At 33.1% G+C, this 25,361-nt stretch overlaps 3 protein-coding genes across 9 annotated transcripts in view; 2 read left to right on the top strand and 1 right to left on the bottom strand.

Annotated features, from left to right (window-relative positions):
• The window catches only part of LOC126778097 (plipastatin synthase subunit B), a 67,613-nt gene extending 52,928 nt beyond the window's left edge, over positions 1 to 14,685 (top strand). For both annotated transcript variants that reach the window (XM_050501474.1, XM_050501475.1), the window contains exons 6-17: positions 2,701 to 2,927; positions 3,054 to 3,330; positions 3,456 to 3,623; positions 3,853 to 4,011; positions 4,568 to 4,707; positions 5,493 to 5,583; positions 7,219 to 7,431; positions 7,632 to 7,773; positions 11,392 to 11,534; positions 12,539 to 12,685; positions 13,128 to 13,285; positions 13,444 to 14,685. In XM_050501474.1, the coding sequence (XP_050357431.1) occupies positions 2,701 to 2,927; positions 3,054 to 3,330; positions 3,456 to 3,623; positions 3,853 to 4,011; positions 4,568 to 4,707; positions 5,493 to 5,583; positions 7,219 to 7,431; positions 7,632 to 7,773; positions 11,392 to 11,534; positions 12,539 to 12,685; positions 13,128 to 13,285; positions 13,444 to 13,584 (2,006 nt within the window). In that variant the 3' untranslated portion in view covers positions 13,585 to 14,685. The remainder of the gene's footprint in view (positions 1 to 2,700; positions 2,928 to 3,053; positions 3,331 to 3,455; positions 3,624 to 3,852; positions 4,012 to 4,567; positions 4,708 to 5,492; positions 5,584 to 7,218; positions 7,432 to 7,631; positions 7,774 to 11,391; positions 11,535 to 12,538; positions 12,686 to 13,127; positions 13,286 to 13,443) is intronic.
• A 519-nt stretch (positions 14,686 to 15,204) lies between these two features.
• LOC126778158 (uncharacterized) lies at positions 15,205 to 22,602 on the bottom strand. 3 transcript variants are annotated; one of them, XM_050501596.1, is made up of 10 exons: positions 22,362 to 22,602; positions 22,119 to 22,248; positions 21,901 to 22,043; positions 21,385 to 21,533; positions 20,204 to 20,335; positions 19,311 to 19,485; positions 18,662 to 18,900; positions 17,978 to 18,046; positions 16,736 to 16,834; positions 15,205 to 16,221 (listed from the first exon to the last, which is right to left on the bottom strand). In XM_050501596.1, exons 2-10 carry the CDS (start codon positions 22,243 to 22,245, stop codon positions 15,789 to 15,791), a joined length of 1,566 nt encoding a protein of 521 aa, XP_050357553.1. In that variant the 5' UTR covers positions 22,246 to 22,248; positions 22,362 to 22,602; the 3' UTR covers positions 15,205 to 15,788. The 3 variants fall into 3 exon arrangements, with proteins under 3 accessions (XP_050357553.1, XP_050357554.1, XP_050357555.1); XM_050501597.1 differs by having other exon boundaries at positions 22,432 to 22,602; XM_050501598.1 differs by having other exon boundaries at positions 22,458 to 22,601.
• Positions 22,603 to 23,241: 639 nt separating this feature from the next.
• Positions 23,242 to 25,361, top strand: part of LOC126778108 (inositol polyphosphate-5-phosphatase A) — a 37,135-nt gene continuing 35,015 nt past the window's right edge. For all 4 annotated transcript variants that reach the window (XM_050501495.1, XM_050501494.1, XM_050501492.1 and 1 more), the window contains exon 1: positions 23,242 to 23,511. In XM_050501495.1, coding sequence (XP_050357452.1) covers positions 23,431 to 23,511 — 81 coding nt within the window. In that variant the 5' untranslated portion in view covers positions 23,242 to 23,430. The remainder of the gene's footprint in view (positions 23,512 to 25,361) is intronic.

The following is a 25,361-nucleotide window of genomic DNA, read 5'->3' as shown; positions in this document are numbered from 1 at the left end:
AAAAGAATTCAATAAATTGAAAAGGTAAAGGAATGCTAGATTCCTGTTATCATGTTCACGCGATCATGATTTCAAATCATCAAATGATAACTAAATATTTTTAAATTTCATTTATATATTTATTTTTATAAATTATACGGCTGGCTACGGCATATCATTGTGAAAAAAAAAAAAAACCTGTTTTATAAATGTTAATAAACTATAATATATATAATGATAAAAGTTTGTTATTTATAAAAAACGTCATCTATATAAGATAATTCCGCATGTAGTTTCTCTGATTTAAGCAAGTCAAGCAAATGCAACCTTTTAAACCGTGATTTTTATGTTGATAAAATAAACCACCAGTTGTCTACTGCGACTTTTCACCTATTCGATAGCGTTAACGTTAACTGCGATTTGTATAAGATTAAAACAGCGCCATCTAGCGACAATAATCAGAATTCCATACATATCGAATTTAACGTCAACGCTATGGAATAAAAACATGCACTAGGCACTATGTTAATTGATCATTACCGCCTATAGAAGGTCTGTAGGTCTTTTTTTTCTTATATGTATGTGTTGGTTTAATTGGCCATATGAGTTCCCATTGCCTGTAATTATTAGTAGGTTCGACAGGCCCTCACAGAGGAGCCCTTGCCTGCACGAGTGACACGCTTCACACGACGCGTTAAGTTAAAGGCCGTGGGAAGTCAGCTTCACACAGTAAATGCGCTACCAACTACGGCAACTATGATATGCCAGTTATAACTTTGGCTCACTCACTCATTAAACTGAAAGTCAGCAATATAAATTAATGATATCCACTATCAACTATGATTATATTCACATATATATATATATATATATATATATATATATATATATATATATATATATATATAAATTAATGATATCCACTATCAACTATGATTATATTCACATATATATATATATATATATATATATATATATATATATATATATATATATATATATATATATATATATTTGTTATATATATTGTTTATTTGTTTATATATATATATAAACAAATAAACAATTATATATATATTAAATTTAGTTATTTGTTTCACTAATATTGAAAACTAGTTTCCGCCCGCGGCTTCGCACGCGTGATAGGGAGGATTTTTTGTACCTTTTGTACCTTAAATATATGCAAATTAAATTTCGCATTTATAATATATGTAAGGATATAAATAATAATAATAATATAGTATAGAATAAGGATATAGTGGCTTAATATAAGGCCGCAGACCCGGAGGTCCTGGGTCAATTCCCAGGTCGGGCCAATAAAAATTTATTGGGTTTTTCTGTCAGAAAAATTCTCAGTAGCAGCCCGGAGTCTAGAAGTTGGAAGTGTGTACACTCCCGTGCTTCGGAAAGCACGTAAAGCCGATGGTCCTGCGCCTGAACTCTTTCCGGTCGTGTCGGATTGCCGTCCCATCGGATTATGAGAGTTAGGGAATAGAGAGTGCACCTGTGTTTGCGCACACACTTGTGCACTATAATATCTCCTGCGTAGTTGGCTAATCTCTCTTGAGATTGGTCACCGTGGCCGAAATCGGTATGGAGGACATTATTATTATAAGGATATAAAAACAAACACAAATGGAAAAAATGAAAAGAGTACATAATGAAACCTTATTGGAACGTGCGACTCTTTGGTCATTAGCTCTACAGTTAGTTCTTCACTTACGAGTATAATAAATGATTTCAATTATATTGGTGGCAGCTGTTCACGCAATAAACATAAAAGACTTTATAAAGATGCATAATGTTCAAGGTTACGGGTGATTTTAATTGTTTCATACAATTCCTTTATTCAAGGTTTTATATTAGTTACTTTTGATCGATTATTATAACTTTTTATTATTTAATGGATATTACAAATAGACCTTGATTTTGTTCACGATTCATTTCTTATTATAATTGAAAATAGATAATAAAATTTATTAATGGAATAATGGTCTCTATTCGATATTTAATTATATAATAAGTTTTAATATAATAATTTTATAGTTTTTAGGCATAATAATTATAACCTTAGGCACTGCATAAAGGCAAAGCTTTAAAAAACGTATATGAATATACTTATTGAAAACTCGTTCATCGACTGAACGTACATATGTTTTATTTTGTGACATAATTCGATGGAGTTTTATGATAAACGTATAGAAAATATTTGCTCTAATAACAATACAAGTCAAAATGATCGTGTCAGCCAAACTTTAATATTTTTAAGATATTTAAGCAAATTAATTGGGCCGCCTCTGCCCACTAATATAACCATATTCTAGCAGAAGTTAATTATATCGTATAATCCCAAATCTTTGCAATTGGAATTGAAATTTTTATATCCTATTCTATGTTATAATGTATATAATATTTACTGATGGTAGAGCTTTGTACAAGCTCATCTAGGTAGGTACCATCCACTCATCAGACATTCTACAGTTCCGTTTTGTAGGGTGAGTGAGCCAGTGTAATTACCGGCACAAAGGACATAGCATCTTAGTTTCCATGGTTAGTGGCGCATTGGCGATGTAAGCGATGATTAACATTTCTTTTAATGCCAATAGACATGGGCGTTGGTGACCACTTACCATCAGGTGGCCCATATGCTCGTCCGCCTTCCTATTCTATAAAAAAATGTATCCCCTTGGAATACTAAATGTCATGTTAATTTGTTTATAGGAGTTCGACTGCCCTACTCGGCAATCTGTAATCGCCTCTGGTGGCAATTCCATACATTTCCATATAGAGACACCGAAACAGTCTGCGTTTGGAAGACGGCTTTGACGTTTGTGGATTCTGTATGCGAGATTTGGGGACCGTTGTTGCACGGTCGATCACTCTTGATACTGTCAAGGGAGACGACTAGAGATCCCCAGAAACTAGTGCGAGTTTTTGCTGAATATCAGGTAAATAATTAATATTATTTTAGATCACATTTATATATAAAATTATGGTTATATTTGAAACCTTGTCTAACTAAATATATTTGTATTCTATTGTTGTATATATATATATATATTTGTATATTTTAGATTCAACGTCTAGTCCTCGTGCCAACTCTTCTCCGTTCGATTCTTATGTACTTGTCTCTGAACCCCTCTGAAAGACCCCTTCAGCATCTCAAGCTCTGGGTCTGCTCAGGAGAAACTCTGAGCAAGGAACTCGCTTCACAGTTCTTCCAATATTTTGGCGGTCAGAACGACTACAAACTTGCCAACTTTTATGGCAGTACTGAAGTTATGGGAGATGTAACATACTATGTGCTAGAGAAAGCTGGTCAACTGGACATGTTCCCGACTATTCCGATAGGTGTGTAATATTATTACTGATGCTGTAAAAATATTGGTGTACAAAGTTACATTTTTTTACCATCTTTTGTTAAATTGAAGCAAAATAATTGTAACATTTGATTAAATTTATCAAATTTGAAACAGGTGCTCCACTTGATAACTGTGCTGTTTATCTCCTGGATGAAGAAATGAACCCTTCACGAGAAGAAGAACCGGGTGAAGTTTGGGTATCGGGAAGAAACCTTGCGAAAGGCTATGTGGGAGGACAGGGATCTGATAAATTCTGCGATAACCCATATGCTGCACATCCTGGTTGGTCTAATAGATATTAATATGAGAGTTTATATATAGATTAGAAGCTTTAAATCATAATTTTCCAAAATTCTAAGCTCAAAATTTAAAAGCTATTGTTTTGAAAAGAACAAAATACTGTAAATTTACATCAAATATAATAAAAATAAAACTGTAGATCAATTATTTTGGGCTGTCCAAGCCTATATTTGTATACGAATACATTTAAGATACCCATCATCCTATTTAGACTTTGGCCGTCTTTACCGCACTGGAGACTTTGGCATCCTTCACAAGGGTCTGATCTTGTTCGCTGGTAGAACAGACTCGCAGGTGAAGATCAGAGGGCATAGAGTGGACCTTCAGGAGGTTGAACGCGCTGTCAGCTCCATCCAGGGTGTTGATAAAGGTAAGGTTAACTATTATGCCAAAGTAAGTGTTCATACTAATTTGTTCTCGTATTGTGAATTTTCAATAGATGTACATATGCATGTGAAGGGAGAGAAAGAAATAAGAAATAATAAAAAGAAGTCAAAATTAAATCAATTAGCGGTTATACAGACATATTATCTGGGATTTATAAATATAGCAATAAAAATATATTAAATAGATATCATAAAACGCAAAATATGTACAATTTACTCCCTCAATCTGTGCTAATACCTAAATATATTGAGAAAACGAATGAATGTCCAAACGACTTAAAAAACTAGTTTTAGCTTTTGACATTAAAGGCAATCACTTTAATTACGTGCTAATGACATTACTAAGCTAAAAATTTAAAACTATCGGCTTTACTTGTAAGCGATGTTTAGCCTTTAGCTTAGTCTTTTGGTAAACAACGATTTTTCTTTCTTTTTCATTAGTGATTTATTTGAAGCCGACACAGCATCGTATACTCAACCTCACAACATTTATAGGTAATGCTGTACATGTTTTAATATTTATTTACTATTTCTTAACAGCTGTTGTCCTTTGCTACGGATTAACATCTGGCAACCCTGAAATCTTGGCTTTTGTGACCGTGAAACCGGATGCAAGACTCTCCGGACATCATATTGAAACCGCTTTGAAAAATTCACTCACAAACTATATGATACCACAGGTAAGTTTTTGGAGGTAACTACTGTTTACCTAAAACAACTTGACCACTAAATATGCATTTCTATCTGAATTTAAAACAAGGATTTAGGTATATATTAGAAGATACTAAACATAGTTCAAAGTAAATATGTAGACATCCGGGTAATTATTATTTGTAGACCGGTTTTTGTAACGATACCAATTAGGTGCGTGCGATTGTTCAAAGCTTCCAAATATCATAAAAAATTTACAAAATTGCTTTAATTCAAGGACTTAAGCTTTTATTTAAGCTCACGATAAAAACCCTTACATTAATTTTGATTGTCAGGTTCACGGAAAACGGAAGTTTATATAATATTATTAATTATGATGTATTTACAATTCAGTTCAATCCGTGATCGGTTCACAGTCCACTGAGAAGAAGCTTGTGCAAATATTCTGCGAGATAAATAGGTGCTCTTTATGTTGGAGGCGTTTAAGGGCCACTTACCTAACGACAAGTATAATGCCAATTCAGTTAATTTACAACGGTTACGATACGTTCCCGATTTCATTCCTAACAAAAATAAAACTCAGTCATAACTGAAGGCAAATTCTAATAATTTATAACGGTTACGATAACTTTCCGATTCTATTCCGATCCAACTTCAACCGAAGCGCAACCGAATCGTTGTGTTAGTAAAATAGGAAAACGATTAAAGGGCAACGATAACGTTTCGATTCGATTGCGATAAAGTGAAAATTTCTTAGTAGAATTTACCCAACCCAATAATATAAAAAATAATCCAACAATATAATTAATTACAGGTAATTGTCATAGACAAGGTCCCTCTACTCGTTAACGGTAAAGTCGATCGTCAGGGACTACTGAAAATGTACGAGAACACCAACAACAACGGTGAGTTGATTTTATTTCAAATATAAGCCCTAATACAAATATTGGGTTATATACAATTGGGTTTGTTACTAAGGAAACAGTAAAATATATAATATAACAATATATAACACAGCACAGACAGCTGAGGCTTCTGCTGAAAGTGCGGCTGCGAGAAAGCAAATATGATAAGAAAGAAAATATGATATGCCCCTTGTGTGATTTATTTTTATTTGTGGCACTTTTGAGACGTCGGGATGTTGGGGTCGGATTTATGTTTATCAGGAAGATCGGCTGTCGCCTTAGAGTGATTTGACGCTCATTGATCATCATTGATCGCTCCGAGTCTTACTGTCTTACTAAAAGTTATACAGAATACAATTATGGAAAAGACACTAGTGGATGTTTAAATGTTTCTATATAAAAAGTTCTAAAAAGTAAATGTCCCACACACATTCTTCGACACACGATTGCGTTCTGCGGTGACTGTCGAGTTCTACTGTACCAAAAATTGTATATTATAAAATTATAAAGATATTTAATATAGAGTAATTTGTAAGTTAAGATCTTATAAACCCAAAAACGTAAATCGAAAGTTCTACTTATTAGCATTGTTGAATAGTAATTTTAAATATAATGTAGTGTAAAAATTATTAGTATTAGAATTTATTCAATCAAATACAAGGAACTATTTTTATATAATTGTCACGACGATGTCAAAATAAAGGAAAATCTAAATTTTTCTTAATAATTTATGTTAAGCATCAATTAATTATTGAAATAACTTTAATTATATTATGAACGATAATGAAAATAATAATAATTATTATTATATCGTAGGATTGTAATAAATGACCATATTTTTTATAAATTTACATATCGTCGCCAGACTTCATAGAATAATAAGCTTACTAATAATTAATCCTTAATTAATTTCTAATTTTTGTTTAATTTTGAATAAATTTCAAACAAATCATTTTCAATCCATACAAATATCATGTTTGGAGAAGATCTTTATTTCATAATATAGAAGTGAAAGTTTTTTTTTATTTCATATACTGGACAAATGAGCCACTCTATATTAAATGGTCACCATCGCCTATAGACATTGGCAGTGTAGGAAATATTAACCATCCCTTACATCGCCAATGCACCACCAAACTTGAGAACAAAGTTGTTAAGTTCCTCGTGTCTGTGGTTACACTGGCTTACCCTTCAAACGCTAGAACAACAATACTAGTACTAAGTACTGCTGTTTTGCGGTAGAATATCTGATGAGTGTGTGGTACCTGGACAGACAAGCTTGTACAAATAACTGCAATTTAAATGACCCGTTCTAAATAGTATTCTATCACAATTACCATGCAAAGACAAATAAGGCCATATTATATTTTTGAATTTAATAAATTTAAAGATTGAAATTTATTTTTTACAAGAAACGCCGCGACCTTAAATACTAGCGATTCATGTGCTTAAAACAAATGATTTCATTGTTATTATTTACCCAGATATTACTCAGTAAAATTACCTAAGTGTGGCGTCCTTGCTGTTCGTATTGCATATATTTTATATCCTTAATTTACTATAAAGAAATTATACAGCTAATTTACACAGATAAAAAATGAACAACAATTTTTTAACGCAATATTCCAATTACAGATGACACATCCATTCCTCTGGAAATTGACTACACAGGAGTTAACCCAAACGACATGGAAGTAGCGAGGGTTTTATTTGAGACCGTTGGTGAGGTCCTCGGCAGATCTGCCAGAGGAGCCATATCTATAAGAGCTGGATTCTATGAATTGGGTGGAAATTCTCTCAACTCAATATACACAATAACCAGATTAAGAGACAAGGGATATTTCATCGGTTAGTACTATTTAAGTTAATGAACTAATAATATATAATATTATTGGTTCATTAACTATATTATATAAAGTATACTTTTTACTATATTTAATACTATAGTTACATATATAAAGTAGCAACATGTCAATGTCCTGCTGGGTTAAGATCTCTGCTGTTAAAGTGAAGGTTTGGTTCTTATTTCATCAATTTGTTTCCAACAGAAATAAGCGACTTCCTGGAAGCGAACAACTTGGGCGAGGTCCTTTCACATCTGACGACCGACGCTGACAACTCGCAGGATGGCGACGGGAAGCAGTTCACGATCCGGCCAATGAGGAACGAACACAAGGAACGCGTTATCGAGTAAGTAGATATTGTATTCAAAACAGAACCGCTCACAGAAGAAGAACAGAAGTCGTCACAGACATACAATGTAAGCGATCTCCCTACAGACTAAGTTTTAATCTCTTAGTAAGCACCCTTAAAACGAACTGGTGGTAGGACTTTGTGCAAGCTCGTCTGGGTAGTCATCAGATATTCTGCCGCAAAACTGCAGTACTTGGTATTGTTGTGTTCCGGTTTGAAGGGTGAATGAGCCAGTGTAATTACAGGCACAAGGAACATAAAATCAATCTCAAGGTTGGTGGCGCATTGGCTATGTAAGCGATGTTTGATATTTCTTACAACGCCAATGTCTAAGGGCGTTGGTGACCACTTACCATCAGGTAGCCCATATACTAGTCCGCCTTCCTATTCTATAAAAAAAGAACGTCATTCTGAGTATAGACTATAGGGTTTCTATTTTTTGGCTGAGCCTAGCTTCGGTACATTCTACGATATTGTAATACAATGTAATGCCAACAATAATAACATATTATGCATGTCTAAAATAAATTCACTCACCTAGTGCACATGCAAAGTTTTTTCCTATTACCAAAATTACCCCGTAATCTTATAAAATAATTTATATTTAATTACTATGTACTATAGTTATATTTAATGAAAAAGCCGAGATGGCCCTGTGGTAAGAACGCGTGAATCTTAACCGATGATCGTGGGTTCAAACCCGGGCAAGCACCACTGAATTTTCATGTGCTTAATTTGTGATTATAATTCATCTCGTGCTTTACGGTGAAGGAAAACATCGTGAGGAAACCTGCATGTGTCTAATTTCACTGAAATTCTGCCACATGTGAATTCTACCAACCCGCATTGGAGCAGCGTGGTGGAATAAGCTCCAAACCTTCTCCTCAAAAAGAGGAGAGGAGGCCTTTAGTCCAGCAGTGGGACATTCACAGGCTGTTACGGAAGGACGGAAGATAGTTATATTTATTTAATTTTAATAGATATCTACCATGAATTCGTTGACGGTTTTATTACTTCAAATAAAAATTACCGTTTTATTTTTAATTATTAATATTTTTTGTTTTAAGTAAATTATAAACAAAGTAAATTATTCTTATTTTAAACGATGATAATTTTTAAACATTTTTTCTTACGAGACATCGTTACGTATTAAAATCTCCTAACTTATGAACATTGTCAAATGTCAATTACTCTATTAAGAGGTCAATGACATAAATTAGAGTTTAATTAGGAATTATAAATGAAAAATCACGCCTACGTTCATGCGCAGTTTGTTTGTGTCTAAAACAACACCAATATCGGTACTTCGTCCTCAAAAAGGTGGTAGCTGTTTTTTTTTTAAATATTATGCAAGAATAAAAAACACGTATATATTCATATATTTATATTTTTTGATTAGTTTTAAATCCATTCGGTATTAATGCCAAGGCTTAAACTTTGCGCCGCGGATGAATATATTCGTCTTAGACATCATTATCACATAACTCTAAAAAAACTAACCAAGCAAGTCTTTGTTGAAATTTGTTTGCGTTTTTGGATCCTTCCTTACCACGCGATCGCCATTTAGGAAAATACATTATGACGCGAACTCAGTGACGATCTTTGGTATTGGGTTTCCTCTCAAATCCAGCGAACCAAATGTAATCTGAAATGACGCACCTGTTTTTTTTAAACATCAACCTTCTATCTGCTACTTATAACATAGAAGCGAAAAATTAAGTCAAATACATTCGTTGTATAAATATTTACAACTAAAACATTATAAAATAAATATATATAATAAACTTAGTTTAATATATAAACTTATTTATGTGTGTGTGTGTTGTATAACATTTCGATCAGTTTATATATGTTATATATATTTTATTTTTATTTTACCTAAAGTACGACATACCATCTACTGATCTTAGCACTTAACTATTGTTGTAAAATACATTTCATTTTAATATACTGTGTAGCCTAAAACTAAAAAGTTGCCAGCAATATCTATAAAAGTCAAAAAATACTAATCATTATATTTAAAATAAAAATAGAAAAACCGAAGTTAACAATGACTTTATTATATGTTTAATTAGTCATAATTATAATAAATAAAAAAGAAATATATTTATACGTAAAACATGTAATAAATTTGTTTATATTCACATGAAAGATAATATTACCTTTTAAACCTAACCCATTGTATGACAATGAGTTTATTTATTCAAACCACAAAAGGAGGGAAGAGAAATAAGCAACTTAGATATTTAATTGACGGGAGATAATTGGTCGAGATCATGGACAATGGACTCGCGAGAAAATGTCATAACTTATAATGACGTAACTTTGGAAGTAAAATTAGATTGGTTATAAGTAGTGAAGTGAAAAAGTGTTGTATTATACATAACGATATATTAATCAAGAACTGTGCAGTACATACATGTCAGAGCTATTAGTAAATCGCATGGGATATTTAAATCTATGGTTTGTTTATCTTTACTTTCGATTGGAATAGGTCCGTAGGTGTAGAAAGTACATTACAATCTAGTGTCGAGCTATTACAATTATATAAAACTCCTTTGTGTAAAAATGCATACATGTGATACATGCGAACTTTCATGCTAATCGATCAAGCGGTGCCGAAGTCGATTATTCTCAAACAGATATAGTACACATATTTTTACATATCAGACTAGCGCTTCACCCGCAGTTTTGCCCGCATGATAATTCAGAATTGCTGAATAGCAATTTCCATAGCCCTCTCTTTTTAAAAAATAAAACGGTTTTCATACAAGCATTCATCCCCTTCAAAGCCTTCCTAAGTGCCTCCTGTATAAAATGAACACGTATGAAAATTTTCATGGCAGTAACAGTCGTGTAGGCTGTGCGTTGATATGTCAGCCAGTCAGTTATTCTTTTATGTATGTTTGTATGTTTATATTATTATAAGTATTTCACTTACGTTGTTATGTTTTAGTATTAACCCATGTAATGTTTTAACTTTATTATGAAATTTCATAATAAAGTTTATCACAGGTATTGTGTAAAAAAATCTCCTACAATATTGCAATTAAATTATAAATTAAGCTACTATGTGGTTATTAAAATTTGACGGTCGACGACATCGAGTTTAATCTTGAAATTATTATTCATTTCTTTTTATACATCAATTTATTTGGCAAATTTCGTAACTGTGTGCCTAGAGCGAGATTTTTTACTTATTCGATAGCGTTGATGTTGATTGCGATTAGTATGGAATTAAAACAACACCATCTAGTGACAATAATCAGAATTCCACATAAATTGAAGTTAATGTCAAAGCTCAATTAAAAAATCAGTAAAAAAACTCGATCTAGGCACACTGTAAAAAATCACTTCGTATATCAATCGAGAAATGTTGAAAGCCGACTTACGGTGTTACGCTATTTTGTTCCGTGTATTCTTTAAATGTTATAATTGATATAGCCAATGTCGCATATCAAATTGTGATATATTTACGATTCCGTTTCCTGTTAAAAGTTGTTTTTCAAAGAATTACACTACACTATTGTATATAGTTGATAAGCGTGAATAATTTAGACGATACAAAAGTGTACTCGACGAAAAATTATTTTTATTGAATTTGTTCGTTGCCAGGATGATAGTGTCTTCGTTCTACGAAAAGGCAGAGCTGGAGCAGTTCGTCCGACACGAGATATCCCGCGGGGACTACGCGCTGTGCGTCGGCGCGTGCTGGGCGCCGCTCCTGGCCGCCGGCCTCAGTCTCGTGCTGGAAGACGGTGAGTGCTCCTAGGATAGCCTATCTTACGTTACATATTCTTATTATAACACGTTTAGAAAATGATTCAAGTATACCGGTAAATATAATGATACTTCATGTTGTATCTCAAAATATAATATCGTTAACCATTCGGTGGATCACTCGTTGAACATAATATGTATTTAATAGGGGCGGATTTCATATTATGGAATTTTTAATAATCGGAATCTTGAAACGGATATTTTTTTGCGACATACTATTTATACATTGATGTGTAGTTTACGGGACGCGACTAAAAAAATATCACCAAATTTTACCGCCCCCTAAGTTTTGCCTTCCCAGACCCAGGCCTACTCGGCCTATAGAGAAATCCGCACCTGATATTTTAGGCTGCAGATCTAGAAGCCCTGGGTTCGATCCCAAAGCCCAGGTCAATAAAAAGATATTGAGTTCGTCAGTCTTTCTTGAGAATCACGGCCTTACTTGTTTTGAGACATCGAGTAATTAGAAAATATTAAATATAAATATTAAATATTTTTATACTTAAATATCTAAGTAAATAAATTATTTAATATGTTTATTAAATAATTTATTTACTTAGATATTTAAGTATGTTCTTCTTAAAAGATACTATTTAAGATTATAACAATAAAATGATGTATTAAGGTCAACTGTGTCCGAAAAAACAATGCCCAAATTTTAGTTAAATACATTTTCAAGTGTTTTTGATAGATGTCTGTGTATAATATAATTTATTTTATAACGAAGTCGAGCGATTTAAGAATCTATGGCAAAATTATATATTAAATTCCGTAATACGAAAAGGTAAAAATATTACTATCCATATAATATAATCCACTCAGAGCAACTGACTGTATTAATAATATTTTAATGAGCATGCCGTGTATACATGTTTATGAATGTAATCTAGCTTAAAATTGTGTAAGTTCGTAATTTTATTGTATGTCCTCATTGTATTATGTTTGTGTACTTATATAAATAAATATTATTCGATGTCCACAGAGTCCAGCAAACCGGTGGCGGTCGCGCTGAACTTCGACGCGCGCGACGAGCCCGACATCGAGCTCGGCGGCGGACTTGCCAAGATCATGACGTTCCTCGAATACGTCGAAGGCTCCGTCAGGGATACCATGCTGCCTGAGGGAAAAGGTAACATTAAAGCGATAAATTTAATTATTCCATCAGATAATGTACCAACATTTTTACAAAATATCACGTTCCATCATATCCTCCATGCGATGTGAGGATTGGTTAACATTTTGAAAAGAGATTTGAAATTGTGACGCAACACTACCATTTAAAACGAAATCTAGTAATATGTAAAGGATTTTTTTCATTATTATTTCTCATTGTTTTTAAGTACTTTAATTGATATACAAGATTTAAAAAAGGCAAATCAAGATTCGTTTTGCCTTTTTTAATCAGATGTAAGAGAACTCTTATGCTAGTTGGAGTGATGATATACGCAAAATGTCTCGTGGCGATTGGATAATGAGCCGAAATCGAGCGACTCAGTTGCGTGCTTTGGGAGTCTGTCCAGCTGTGGACAATGGCTGATGATATCATGTATTCATATGAAGTTTTCGCCCAGGTACGATCCTCCACTCGTTCATGATGGCGACGGGCGCGGAGCTGTCGGCGCGCGAGAACGTGTCCGCCATCCGCGCGCTGGAGCTCGGCACGGAGCGCGTCGCGCGCGAGCGCCGCTTCCGGGGCGTCTTCACCACCAACACCAGCCCGCTCACACAGGTCCGCTCTACATCACTGATATATTATTATAAGCTATTGGGTATTTCAATGTTTAATTTGTTGTCACACTATTCAGCTGATTCGATAATTTAAATCGAAATCTCTATATAGGGATCGTAAATTATGGTTAAAATCACAATTGTATTTGTTTATTACAGCAATTAGGTACCGATGTCCTCGGCTTCCAAACACTTCTGGATTACCAAATAAACCAGTACGTTGACTCGAACGGAGAAAGGACCTTCGGAAAAGCCCCGGATGACATGCGTGCCATCGTTTGTTGGAAACCAGTAGATTAAATACATGTATTTAATGAAATTATACAAATTTAAAACATTATAACCTTCGAAATATACATTCCAGTTTTTAAAAATAGAGTAGAAGAAGCGTATATTTTTCTAAAGTAACAAAGCTAGTGCTTTAAATTGTATTTTAGTAATCTGTATAATATGAAACTTAGCTCACGACTCTACTCCAACAACAATATGTTTGAAATATCAATGGCAACCCACGCAATTTAAAAAAAAAATTAAGCTGCACCAAAAATGAAATGTAAAATATAATAATGACCTCATGAATTCAATTTACATTCTATCTTTCAAACAATAATAGTTCTACTCTAAAACCAGTTGCATTAACACAATTTTAATAATTACGTAAATAAATAAAACCTCAAAATTGTGATAAATTATTATGTCTTTAGATCTAGTACAAAGTAGTGTATACTTCTTAATTTTAAGACTTAGTTTTGTCGTTTAATTTAATTGATACGATAAAATAAACATACCATGTAAATTTTGGTCAGTACGATTGAAATTATAAACATATATTTATGTAATAAATATATAAAGTGACTGATCAAACTATTATAATCCACAGATGCGTAATATAATTTTATTATATGCATACATTATTATAATAATTATCTGTGTAATCCACGGATATTCTATAAACCTTTATTTTATTTGACAGTAATAATGTTGCCATGCTTATTTATCGTGTTACTTTATCAAAAAGGTATGAATTTATATTTTAAATTCAACATTAACGATTTTACATTTTCATATCGTCTGACACAGCAATTTCGTTAGCAGCATTTTTACTGATCAATTCGTATTTTAATTATAATATTGCATATTCATATTCCTTGTGTAGTATTTTTGATCAGTTAACTTTTAAAGCTATGATTAATTTTACTGTGATTATTATATGTTTAAGGTACACGTGAATTAATTAGAATTATTAGTATAGTTACAATCTTTGCTTGCCTAATACTTGTTAGATGAGATCTCTTTATCCAAGACAAAGTTTTGCCGAAGATGTGAAAAATATATTAAAAATTTAAATGTATTTTAATTAATTTCAGTGTAATTGTTATTAAAATAAAATTTTAAAACTTTTTTGTTTTTTTTTTTTTTATATTATGCATCATTATGCATTGGGCTATGGGCTTCGAAGGTAAATCATTAATATTATTAATACTAATAATAATAATAATTTAATTATTCAAGTAACAAGACTCATATACGATGGGAGGGGAGAGAGAGAGACACGATATGTTGATGTTTGTAGCAACTGAGATAGCGAACATAAAACTAAATTTGTAAATATTTCTAGAAGTATTCTAGAAAAAATAGATTTTTCTGTAAGTATTCAAGACATCTTACCAATGATTTTCCTGTTTCCTTTTTATTGTACCTTTTACATAAAAAATTTAAGGTAAATAATATAAATTATTTTTTGTGCCAAATCATTTGTTGTCAAATCAAATGTTAAATTAAAAAAAAATAAACTAGGCACTCCAGCACTGACAATTGCGGATGTAAGGATGACAAAAAATCAATAGTATATCTGCCTATACTTGGATGTGTGTACAAATACCTACAATCGTTCACAAAGTATGTAAATAAAAAATAAACAACATTTAAACATTTATTTTATTGACTAAGTAAATTTGACTAGAAATGTATAATAATCACAAATTCCTAAACGTTCTTGTACATACGGTTATAATAGGATGAAATGGTACACATACAAGTCACTACATATCATGTCATAGCTATATTGGTATGTCATTCGTACAAAAAAAAGCATAGTATAGTATTTCTATATTATGCAAAAAATTGTCTGTATTGAATTCTATTATGTTAATAAAGGTAAGAATCCAATTTGAACATTAATGCATAACTATATTGTCTATATTGAGATATTTCATAAATATGTAATAACATATAAAGCGAAATTTTGAAGATGTGTCAATATTTTTTGACAGCATTTTGGCGCCATCTTGCAAGCGTATCCAGCAAGAGGTATCGCCTCCTTATCGGTAAATTATCCATTCAATATGTTCTTGGCTACTTTTATTAGTACAACTACACGTTAATATTTATCGTGCTTTTTATTTGATTAGGCATGTTTGTTTGATAAATATTTTTCCGAATCAGTCATGAATTGGTTAACAAAACCAAGTTTTGACTTGCGGCTGCGAACCGTCGGCTTCATGTCAAATCTGTCCAATACCAGAAATCCCATACTTGGCCAATTCCGGTACAACGATATCATCCAAATCCGGTTTCATGTTGACATAACCAGTTTTATCCGGTTTCATCGATACATAACCCGCCGGTTCCGGTTTGATTGGTACGTAATCGTCTGAACCGTCGTTTAGATCGACTATTTGATCTCGGAGAATTAAATTGTCGAATTCGCTTGAAATGTTCGCTTCGTTGAGTAGCTTTAACGATTCTTCCAAGGCCATGTGTCCTCGGTTGTGTTCAGGCGTGTGTGAGCTCGTCGGCGTTTTGTCGGTTGGTTTCCTGTGGTGGAGGGAATTGGTTGTAGATCCGATGTAAGGAGGGGGCTGAGGGCGGTTGTAGTTAGCTGCGAGGTTGGTTGTCGATTTAGGGCTGTATGGTCTGACGAGACTGCTATTGGGACTGAAAATAAATTATACATTATTTCTCAGTTACATTATTGTGAAAAGTTATATGCAACAAAATAAAGTTTCCATAATTATTCGGGTATAAGAGTTGGTGTGGATTAGTTAAATAGGAAAATACAGATATTTTTAAGCACTAATGGACTATAGGTTAAAAAACTTTGTCGTGTTTATTTTTTATTGTTAATAGAAGGAAAAATAAATGTGTCACTGATGAAAAGTAAACTCCGCAAATAAATATTCAAAATGTGAGGAATGGTCACCAGTTCTTATAATCTCAATCATAGCGATTCATCAATCAAAATACCGAAAATCATTTTAAATATAACTTGTAAATATAGTTACATTATTATTATATATAACCCCATTTTTAAGATATATATCGCTAGCTTTGTTTATTTTTAAAAATAAATAATAATATATATAAAATTTATCACAATTCTAACTAAAAATGGACATACTATTATTAAAAATACTTGCATCTCGAAATGACTCAAAATTAGTTTTATCACCTTACTCCCACACTTTTGTTACTATTGTTGTCTTCTTGCGTCTGCTCAGTGTTGCCAGTGCCGTATCTGCACAGTTCCACTTTAGCCGATTTATGAGCTCTAAAATAAACAAAATACAATCATATTAACGAAATTCTAATAATCTGAATCTGTTAATAAATACAATTTATATAATAATATTCAAAGATAATATTTTTTGTTACAAAATACCTAATATTTTTACTTTACTAGTGTGTCAAATTTATTATTTAGGGATCGTCGGGAATCGATCGGGAAAATGTTTCTGTTTATGCCTGTGTCCTGGCCTACAGGCTGTAGGTCTGCAAAGTGCGTTCGCTTAAGTTAACAGTTGGCAGCATTGCCAGCCTACCTTCTTTGCTCGATTTAAGTAACAAAGAGCATACATTCAATTAATTGTAAATATTTTAGTTATTCAATATTATGATTTTATTTTGTTTTTTAAAGCTCAGTAGGTACTTGTATTGTTATAATTAGTATTAAGTTTTAATTTACTGGTGGTAGGGCTTTGTGCAAAAAAAGCCGAGATGGCCCTGTGGTAAGAACGCGTGAATCTTAACCGATGATCGTGGGTTCAAACCCGGGCACCACTGAATTTTCATGTGCTTAATTTGTGATTATAATTCATCTCGTGTTTTACGGTGAAGGAAAACATCGTGAGGAAACCTGCATGTGTCTAATTTTACTGAAATTCTGCCACATGTGAATTCTACCAACCCGCATTGGAGCAGCGTAGTGGAATAAGCTCCAAACCTTCTCCTCAAAAAGAGGAGAGGAGGCCTTTAGCCCAGCAGTGGGACATTCACAGGCTGTTACGGTTTGGGCTTTGTGCAAGCTCGTCTGGGTAGGTACCACCCACTCATCAGATATTCTACCGCAAAACAGCAATACTTGATATTGTTGTGTTCCGGTTTGAAGGGTGAGTGAGCCAGTGTAATTACAGGCACAAGGGACATAAAATCTTAGTTCCCAAGGTTGGTGGCGCATTGGCTATAAGCGAAGGTTGACATTTCTTACAATGCCAATGTCTAACGGCGTTTGGTGACCACTTACCATCAGGTGGCCCATATGCTCGTCCGCCTTCCTAATCTATAAAAAAAAGTGGATAGAATTGCTATAATGTCGTTTGTTATATAAACAATCGTTAGTCTATTATTAATGAAATTAATTTTCAACTACAATACAGTTAGTTCGGTTAGTTTATCCGATGAATACAAATCAAACCTTCGTTTTCTGTAATCTTCGCAGATATGATAAATTTCGTCAATAAATCTCTCTGAAACAGCATCACGTCTGTAAATCAATTAATTTATCTCGTCGTAAATAAGTTTAATTCTATGTAACCTTATTAATTTTATGTAGGTATGCTTATTTCTTGTTTTTTGTGGGCAAGACTCCGGTATGACTCGCATTTATTGTATACTGTTGTCTAGAATAAGTGGCGTAATTAGGTAATAAATTTTTTTGGATAGTATTTGCGTAAAATCCTTTCTTAGTGAGCGGTGTATCTAAATATGCTAAATTCAACCTTTAGTTTAGGAGATTTCGTGATAAGTCAGTCTGTAAACTCCACAAGTACCTATAAGTCCTTAAAAAATTACCGAAAATTTTATCTTATTCGGTGAACAATGTTGCAGCGCCTATATGACGAACAATTAAAATGATTAATTTATATACATAGATTATTAAATGATTTTACGGGGTATCGATTCTTACTTTTTTATAGTAATTTAAAAATACGAAACAATCATTGTACAAAAATAACACTATTATACGTGACACGAGTGTACGTGTGTCACCGTGCATGTCTTTGTGGGGCTGTATATAATTGTGCGTTTGCGTCTCCCTGTCGCTGCTCCCTCGTCGGATGCGCAGAAATGTAGAGTGTGTGTGTGTGTGTGTACGTACACGGTGGCGTAGTGCAGGCAGAGCGCGGCGGAGAGCGCGGCGGCGCAGAGCAGCAGCAGCGCGAGCGGCCCCGCGGCGGCGGCGCCCAGCGCGCGCGCCAGCGAGCGCGACGGCAGCGCGGCGCGCGCCGGCGCCGCCCACGCGCCGCGCGCCGCGCCGCCCGCCGCGCCGCCCGCGCCCGCCGCCTCCGTCATGTACTCCACGTGCTCCGTCGAGCGCCGCTTGTAGATTGTATTGTACTGGAATTCGACGACGTAAGTGTCCTACTCGTGTATTACTTTTGATTAATATTTTGATTTGAATTGATGTCGTTTACGTTGTGACCGTAAGGTATGTACGTATAAAACACCACGGTCGCGCCCTTTCTTGCTTTACAGATACCATCATTTTAGGCTGAACTTTGTAGTGGTTGCGTCTGGATAAACTAGCTTTCTAATGTTGAGTTATTTATATTATCGATCACAAATAAATGAATCTACAAGTTCTGAGTATACATTAATTCTCACGCAACTGTAAGATTTATTGTACTTAAATTGATTGTGTTTTTAAATCATGAGCAATGTCTTGCAAATATCGATTTAAATAATTATTTATAAACTTAAAGTCGAGTCATTATCAACATCAATAAATACTGATTAAGTAAACCTACCAACTCAAAACTGCACCAGTCAAGATTGAGACCAGCATCTCTGAAGAGTCTTTCGACAGTGGTCCGCTTGTAATCTCGAGGACAGCTCGGCAAACGGGAAAGTGGACGGACTTCTTCTCTCAGGCGTTTTAGCTCAGAGGAGAATGGCACCGAACTACCTAGTCTGACTACGAGTCTGGTATACGAAAGATGAAAAGAGAATAATACATACATATTTATGCACACTTTTTATATACATAGATGCTGATGTTAAGATTGGAGTACCTTAAAAAACCCTAGACAGTTTTATGAATGAAATTGAGATAAGATGATTAAATATGAAAAGTGACAGAATAATCTAAAAATGAAAATAAATTACGCCCAATCACATTAAAGTTCATAAGAGTAAAAAACTGTATGTGTGGTGGAAAGGCTTTGTGCAAGCCGGTCTGGATAGGCACCTTCCACTTATCAAACTGCCAAACAGCAGCTAAATATTACTGTTTTGTATTTATATTTGAAATATTGAACTGACTGAGCCCATGAAACTACAAGCACATGGGACATAACATCTTAGCTCCCATGGTTTATGGCGTTTAGGCTATGTAAGGGTGATTAATATTTCTTACAGCGTTAATGTCTACAAATTCTGGTGACCACTTGATATCAGATAAAGAAAAATAAATATGTTATCAGGGGCGTGAACCCCCTAATTGTATGTTTGTCAAAGATTCAGCTCTTCGATTATGTAACCACTCCAAGTACAAATTACGGCAGCGTAAAATAGACTAGCAAATAGCATAAGATATATTAAAAATCACGTAATCAGAGGTACACGCTCTTAACCAAACGGGATGCCTATGCCCAGTACCGTATCCTGCTATAAGCAAAATGTTGTTTTATCAAATCCTTACCCCTCTCCATCGCTCGGTTTCAACGGCAATCTCGCGCCTAAATCGATTGCAGAAGCAAGAAAAGTAGGATACAGATCTTTGCTACTCTCTGTCCATAGTTTTGTTCTTAAAATATCTTTAAGGCGTGTCATTCTGTAAAGATGAAATTGAACTGAAATATTATGATCATAAGTATTTATGGAATGTCGTAGATTCAAACCTATTTAAGTACTAACTAGGTGTATTTCGTGCTAAGCTATTCCCAATAATTTCATATTTTTTATAGTAATTTAAAAATACGAAACAATCATTGTACAAAAATAACACTATTATACGTGACACGAGTGTACGTGTGTAACAACTGGTGGTAGGGCTTTGTGCAAGCTCGTCTGGGTAGGTACCACCCACTCATCAGATATTCTACCGCAAAACAGCAATACTTGATATTGTTGTGTTCCGGTTTGAAGGGTGAGTGAGCCAGTGTAATTACAGGCACAAGGGACATAAAATCTTAGTTCCCAAGGTTGGTGGCGCATTGGATATGTAAGCGATGGTTGACATTTCTTACAATGCCAATGTCTAAGAGCGTTGGTGACCACTTACCATCAGGTGGCCCATATGCTCGTCCGCCTTCCTATTCTATAAAAAAAAAAAAAATATCGGCAATATTGAAAGATCTTTTTAGAGTAATATTTTAAGATTATGAATTCCTTTTGAACGAATTTCGTGTTTGCCGGCTAATCTCAAGTCTGACTGCTAAGAAGATAATATTATACACAAACATTGGTACACTCTCCATTTCTTAGGATTGATGGCAATCCAAAGTACGCAAAGGGAGATCAGGTGCAGGACCACGGACTTTTCGTTCTCACCGAGCTACGTGAATGTAACACTTCCAAGCACAAGCTTTCTACTGAAGAATTTAGCAGCAATCTATAGTGGTCATTGATATACTTGGTTGAAGTCCATGACAAAAGAAACTCGACTTTTTAATGTGATTTGAACGCTAAATCTCAAGATCTACCAAAACTACAGTCTTATACGCTAGCGACTAAAGTCCTGGCCATATAATTGGCGAGGAACGCATATGACGACAAAATCATTAATTTTAGTTATGTTTGAATTATAAAATAAGATGGTTTTACCTAATGTCTCTACTGATATTTCGATTCATACAATTAAAACTTTTTCATGCTAATTACCTGTGCTCATCTAATAGATCTTCAACATTTAGATTGTCAATTTTAAATTCAACTTCATGCTTGGCCATATTGTCCTTAGGTTTTACTCTTAGATTCAATAGCACTCGTCGTGTCTCATAGTCTTGTCTGTTTAAGCCAATCACTTCAAGCTGAAAGTAACTTTTTTTTTATATACAGGCACAGAAAATCATGTTTCTGTCTCTTCTCATAGTACATATATAATAATCATATGTTTATTTATATATTTATTTATCCTTAGAACAACAGTATGGGTTCATTGGTAAATAATCAATGGAAAATGACATGAGAGGAGAAATTGAGAGACTATTGGAACGATATCATCCAAAGCATCCCCTTAACATTTCAATGAATTATAAAATGAGCTAGTTTGTTAAAAATTGAAATACCTTTTTGTTGCTGCAAAATAGAATTTCCTATTATTATATATTCGATTTCTATAAATACCAACATAAAATAAACTAAAACCTTGTAACATAAACATCAGTAAGCAATTACAGTAATCGGCGTTTTGGTGTTGCGTGGCGGTGTGCCGAAAATAAACCCGGAGTGGTGTCTCCCGCTGTAAATATAACGCAGCCAAGATGGTAGCTCTGGTTTGCCTATCAATGAGGCATGGAAACGGTACTGCTGATCGAATTCTGTAAAATATCCTATTTGTAAACACATTTATTTGTTTCTTCTTATGTATATATTTTTAATTATTAAACACTTACCTTGGTATGTCCAGTTAAATAAATTTGGGCTGATAGGTATTGCAAACATTTCTGTCTCAACCGCATTGTAAACATGGCCTAATACCGCTTTAGCCAATAACAACATCCATACCAATATTAACGCCATTTTCTAGAAATTAAAATTTAAAAATTTAATTTCGAATAAAGAACAACGTTCAAAAATTTACCTACATAGTTAAACGTAACATTTCATAGAATTGTAGTAACAAATTACATACTTACGTCGTTTAAGACTTATGACTGGCCAACATACTATTACTTCTCGTTTTATTAATAGGTATCAGAAGCTTACCTGTGAAATAACGTGAACAAACTGACCTATTTCACAAGAATAGACATGGAGCAATCGATTTCCATAATAAAATATAAACTACAAGGCTTGATGAAAGGTTAGGGACGAAATAGCTAGCGCACATGAGCAGAAGACACCGGCACGCCCCACAGAGGCGTATTTAAAGAAAACTTCAGTATATTAAACTAAAACTATTTCCTACTTTAACCATTTTGCTTGCTAAGAAACAACAATAAGGTATTAAATTTTAAAATAATTTATATTATTATTAAAGTTTTTTTTTTGTTTATACTTTCGTAAATAAATAGATTAATTTCAGTTATACGTTATAGGAGAGTTTACTATTAATGGAAATCCTACGCAAACTAAGAATAAAATGGGAAAAAATACTGTCGTCATAACTCGTTTACGTGCGTATTTATTAACACACGATTTACTTCCCCTTTATTTACGTTAACGATCAAAATAAGCGAGTACGTCCCTGAAAACAGGGCGTGACGTAAAACTAGAAACGACGTCATTGGTCAACATCCAACAGTGTTTTGCTATTGAATATTACGTTCCGTTTCACTATTATTTGCGCGCCATATATTTGTTTATTTCAATTTCTAAGCATAAAAAGGGTAACCACGTAATAATGGCACAAAATATGTTTATTTCTTCATAAAATAGTATTATTTATATTTGATTACAATATAAAACTTAGTACGAATATAAAAAACGTTAAACTATACGCCATGAAGTCTATTACAGATCAGACATAAAACATAACGTCACTCATTCATTCATTTACAAATGTCAGATACTTGGAAGGGCGAGGAGGCCGATTTCGCGACATCGCGTTAAAATTGTATAAAAAAAAAATTGTAACCATAATAATGTTATCAGTGATGCTTGGAAACATGGCGTGCACCAGCCAAATCCGCCCAGTACTTTTGATATAACGTTACATATACAATCTTTTTGTATGAGCGGTATTGTATTTACTCCGTTTTCGGGATGTTGAAGTTCAAAAAAATGGGTTCGGATAAAGTGCCGTTGTTGCTTGTGACCGCTAACGTCGGATCTATATTCGAGGACGTGAGTATTGTTTCATTAAATCACGTAATTGTCAAGCAAGCGTTACGTTAGGAAGGCACAATAATTGCCTACCTACATAATTTTAATTAAAATGTTGCGCATGTCAACTGTTCTAATTTTGAAACAAGTGTTTTACATGTCAATGCACGCTGATTGCAATTTGTCACGCTTACTTGATAGAATTATATTTTTAATAGCTTACATTGCTTGTTCTATTTATATACAAGCTTGTGTTGTTAATTAGTCTTAGCGGCAATATATTTAGGAAGTCGTAAAATGATTTAAAAATTTACTTACTATTTGTTCGAACCTCTCAAAATATTTTCATTAAAACAATAGTTAAAACTAGATTTACTAATTTAAAATGATTGAAACTTATTTTTCATAAAAGCCATAGGTATGTACCATTTTTTATAAAATACACTATTTAGAAAGAAATGTATTTTAAATTTACAACATTTATAAATTATTATTTTAAGTGCGGCAAATATAATATATATATATATATATATATATATATATATATATATATATATATATATATATATATATATATTTACATACTTTTTAGTGATCTTAGACTTGTATTTTTTAGAACTGTATAGTTCCGTCTTAGCTCTATCACCAGTTAATCAGAATTACTGTTATGAGTGTCATGTAAACAGGAAAATGTTAATAATTGGTAGAATAACAAAAGAAAAAATTGTTTTTTTATGCTTCTAATCAATTAAATATATTTCCTCATACACCTTTGATATTGTAAATTGTTCATTTTGTTATCATTCGAATTTGTTTTGTGCGAAGATGTTATGAATTTATTTAAAAATATAAATACCTTATTGCCAGGGAGATTGGTCTTAATGCTATTGCATTTTCAGCCAGCCTAATAAGACCGACATGGAAGGTTGTTAGTGTCAAAAAAAGTAAAATTAAAAAAATTATAATATGCATATAGACAAACCTTTCTTTTATTATATATGTTTTCCTAACTTTGTATGTAATTAATTCTGACATTTTACCCAATAGTACTTGTTCAAAAAGCCAGGTTTAAACAATTGTTGCAATAAGTGTCAATCTAAATATTCACTCCATATCTCCATATGTTATGGCCGTATACAAATTTAACCCCACAGATCTCCTTTATTTTATTATCTCACAAAGTTCTGGGCGAATTTGCAAAACATAATCTGTAATTTTTATTTATGACATACTCTTAATATTGATTTAGTTAATAATGCTCTTAAATTCAATTGTTTGTTTCATTTGATTACTCAATGCATAAAGTTTTTAGTTTAAATTTTCATTTGGTAATGTTTTAACTATGATAGAGTAAATTAAAATTAAGATGTCATTGTTATATTTGTGTAACTATTGACGTCAACCATATATATATTTATGGTAATAAAAGAAAACATTATAAGATGTTGTAATAATTATAATAGATGATACATTTACTATGAAATTAAAAAACTTACTATTTTGCAAATTAACATATTTTTATAAATAATACATCCTGACGTCCATCAGCCAGTCAGTCATGACTATCAACAGCTAAAGCTATAAGACATAGCAGGATTAAAATTTCCAGTGATTTGAATTTTTGTTATGTAATGTAATGGTGAACTTTTCTTTGCATTGAAGTTTTGTTTTTCAAGAAGATAGCCCTTAAATTACATTTACATAATTGATCCGTTCATTGTAATTATATCATTAAATATTGCCATATACCTTTTTGAGATTGGACATATGTACATGTAGAGTAGAAAATGCATTAATATATGTTTTTTACCTTTCCGTTGGGGATGTTGCTTTTTGTTTAATTCCGACACGACCGGAAAAAGTTAAGGCCC

The sequence above is a fragment of the Nymphalis io genome, chromosome 25, assembly GCF_905147045.1.
Source record: "Nymphalis io chromosome 25, ilAglIoxx1.1, whole genome shotgun sequence".
Taxonomy (NCBI): domain Eukaryota; kingdom Metazoa; phylum Arthropoda; class Insecta; order Lepidoptera; family Nymphalidae; genus Nymphalis; species Nymphalis io.
This window is presented reverse-complemented; position numbering and strand designations above follow the sequence as displayed.

Bases quoted from the DNA above. Each gene is read 5' to 3' on its own strand.
- LOC126778158 (XM_050501596.1), bottom strand. From the start codon at position 22,245: ATGGCGTTAATATTGGTATGGATGTTGTTATTGGCTAAAGCGGTATTA. The intron at 19,486-20,203 runs GTAAGGATTTGA...TTCGTATACCAG, and splicing joins AAACCGAGCGATGGAGAGGG to ACTCGTAGTCAGACTAGGTA. The intron at 16,222-16,735 runs GTGATAAAACTA...ATTTATTTTCAG, and splicing joins AACAAAAGTGTGGGAGTAAG to TCCCAATAGCAGTCTCGTCA.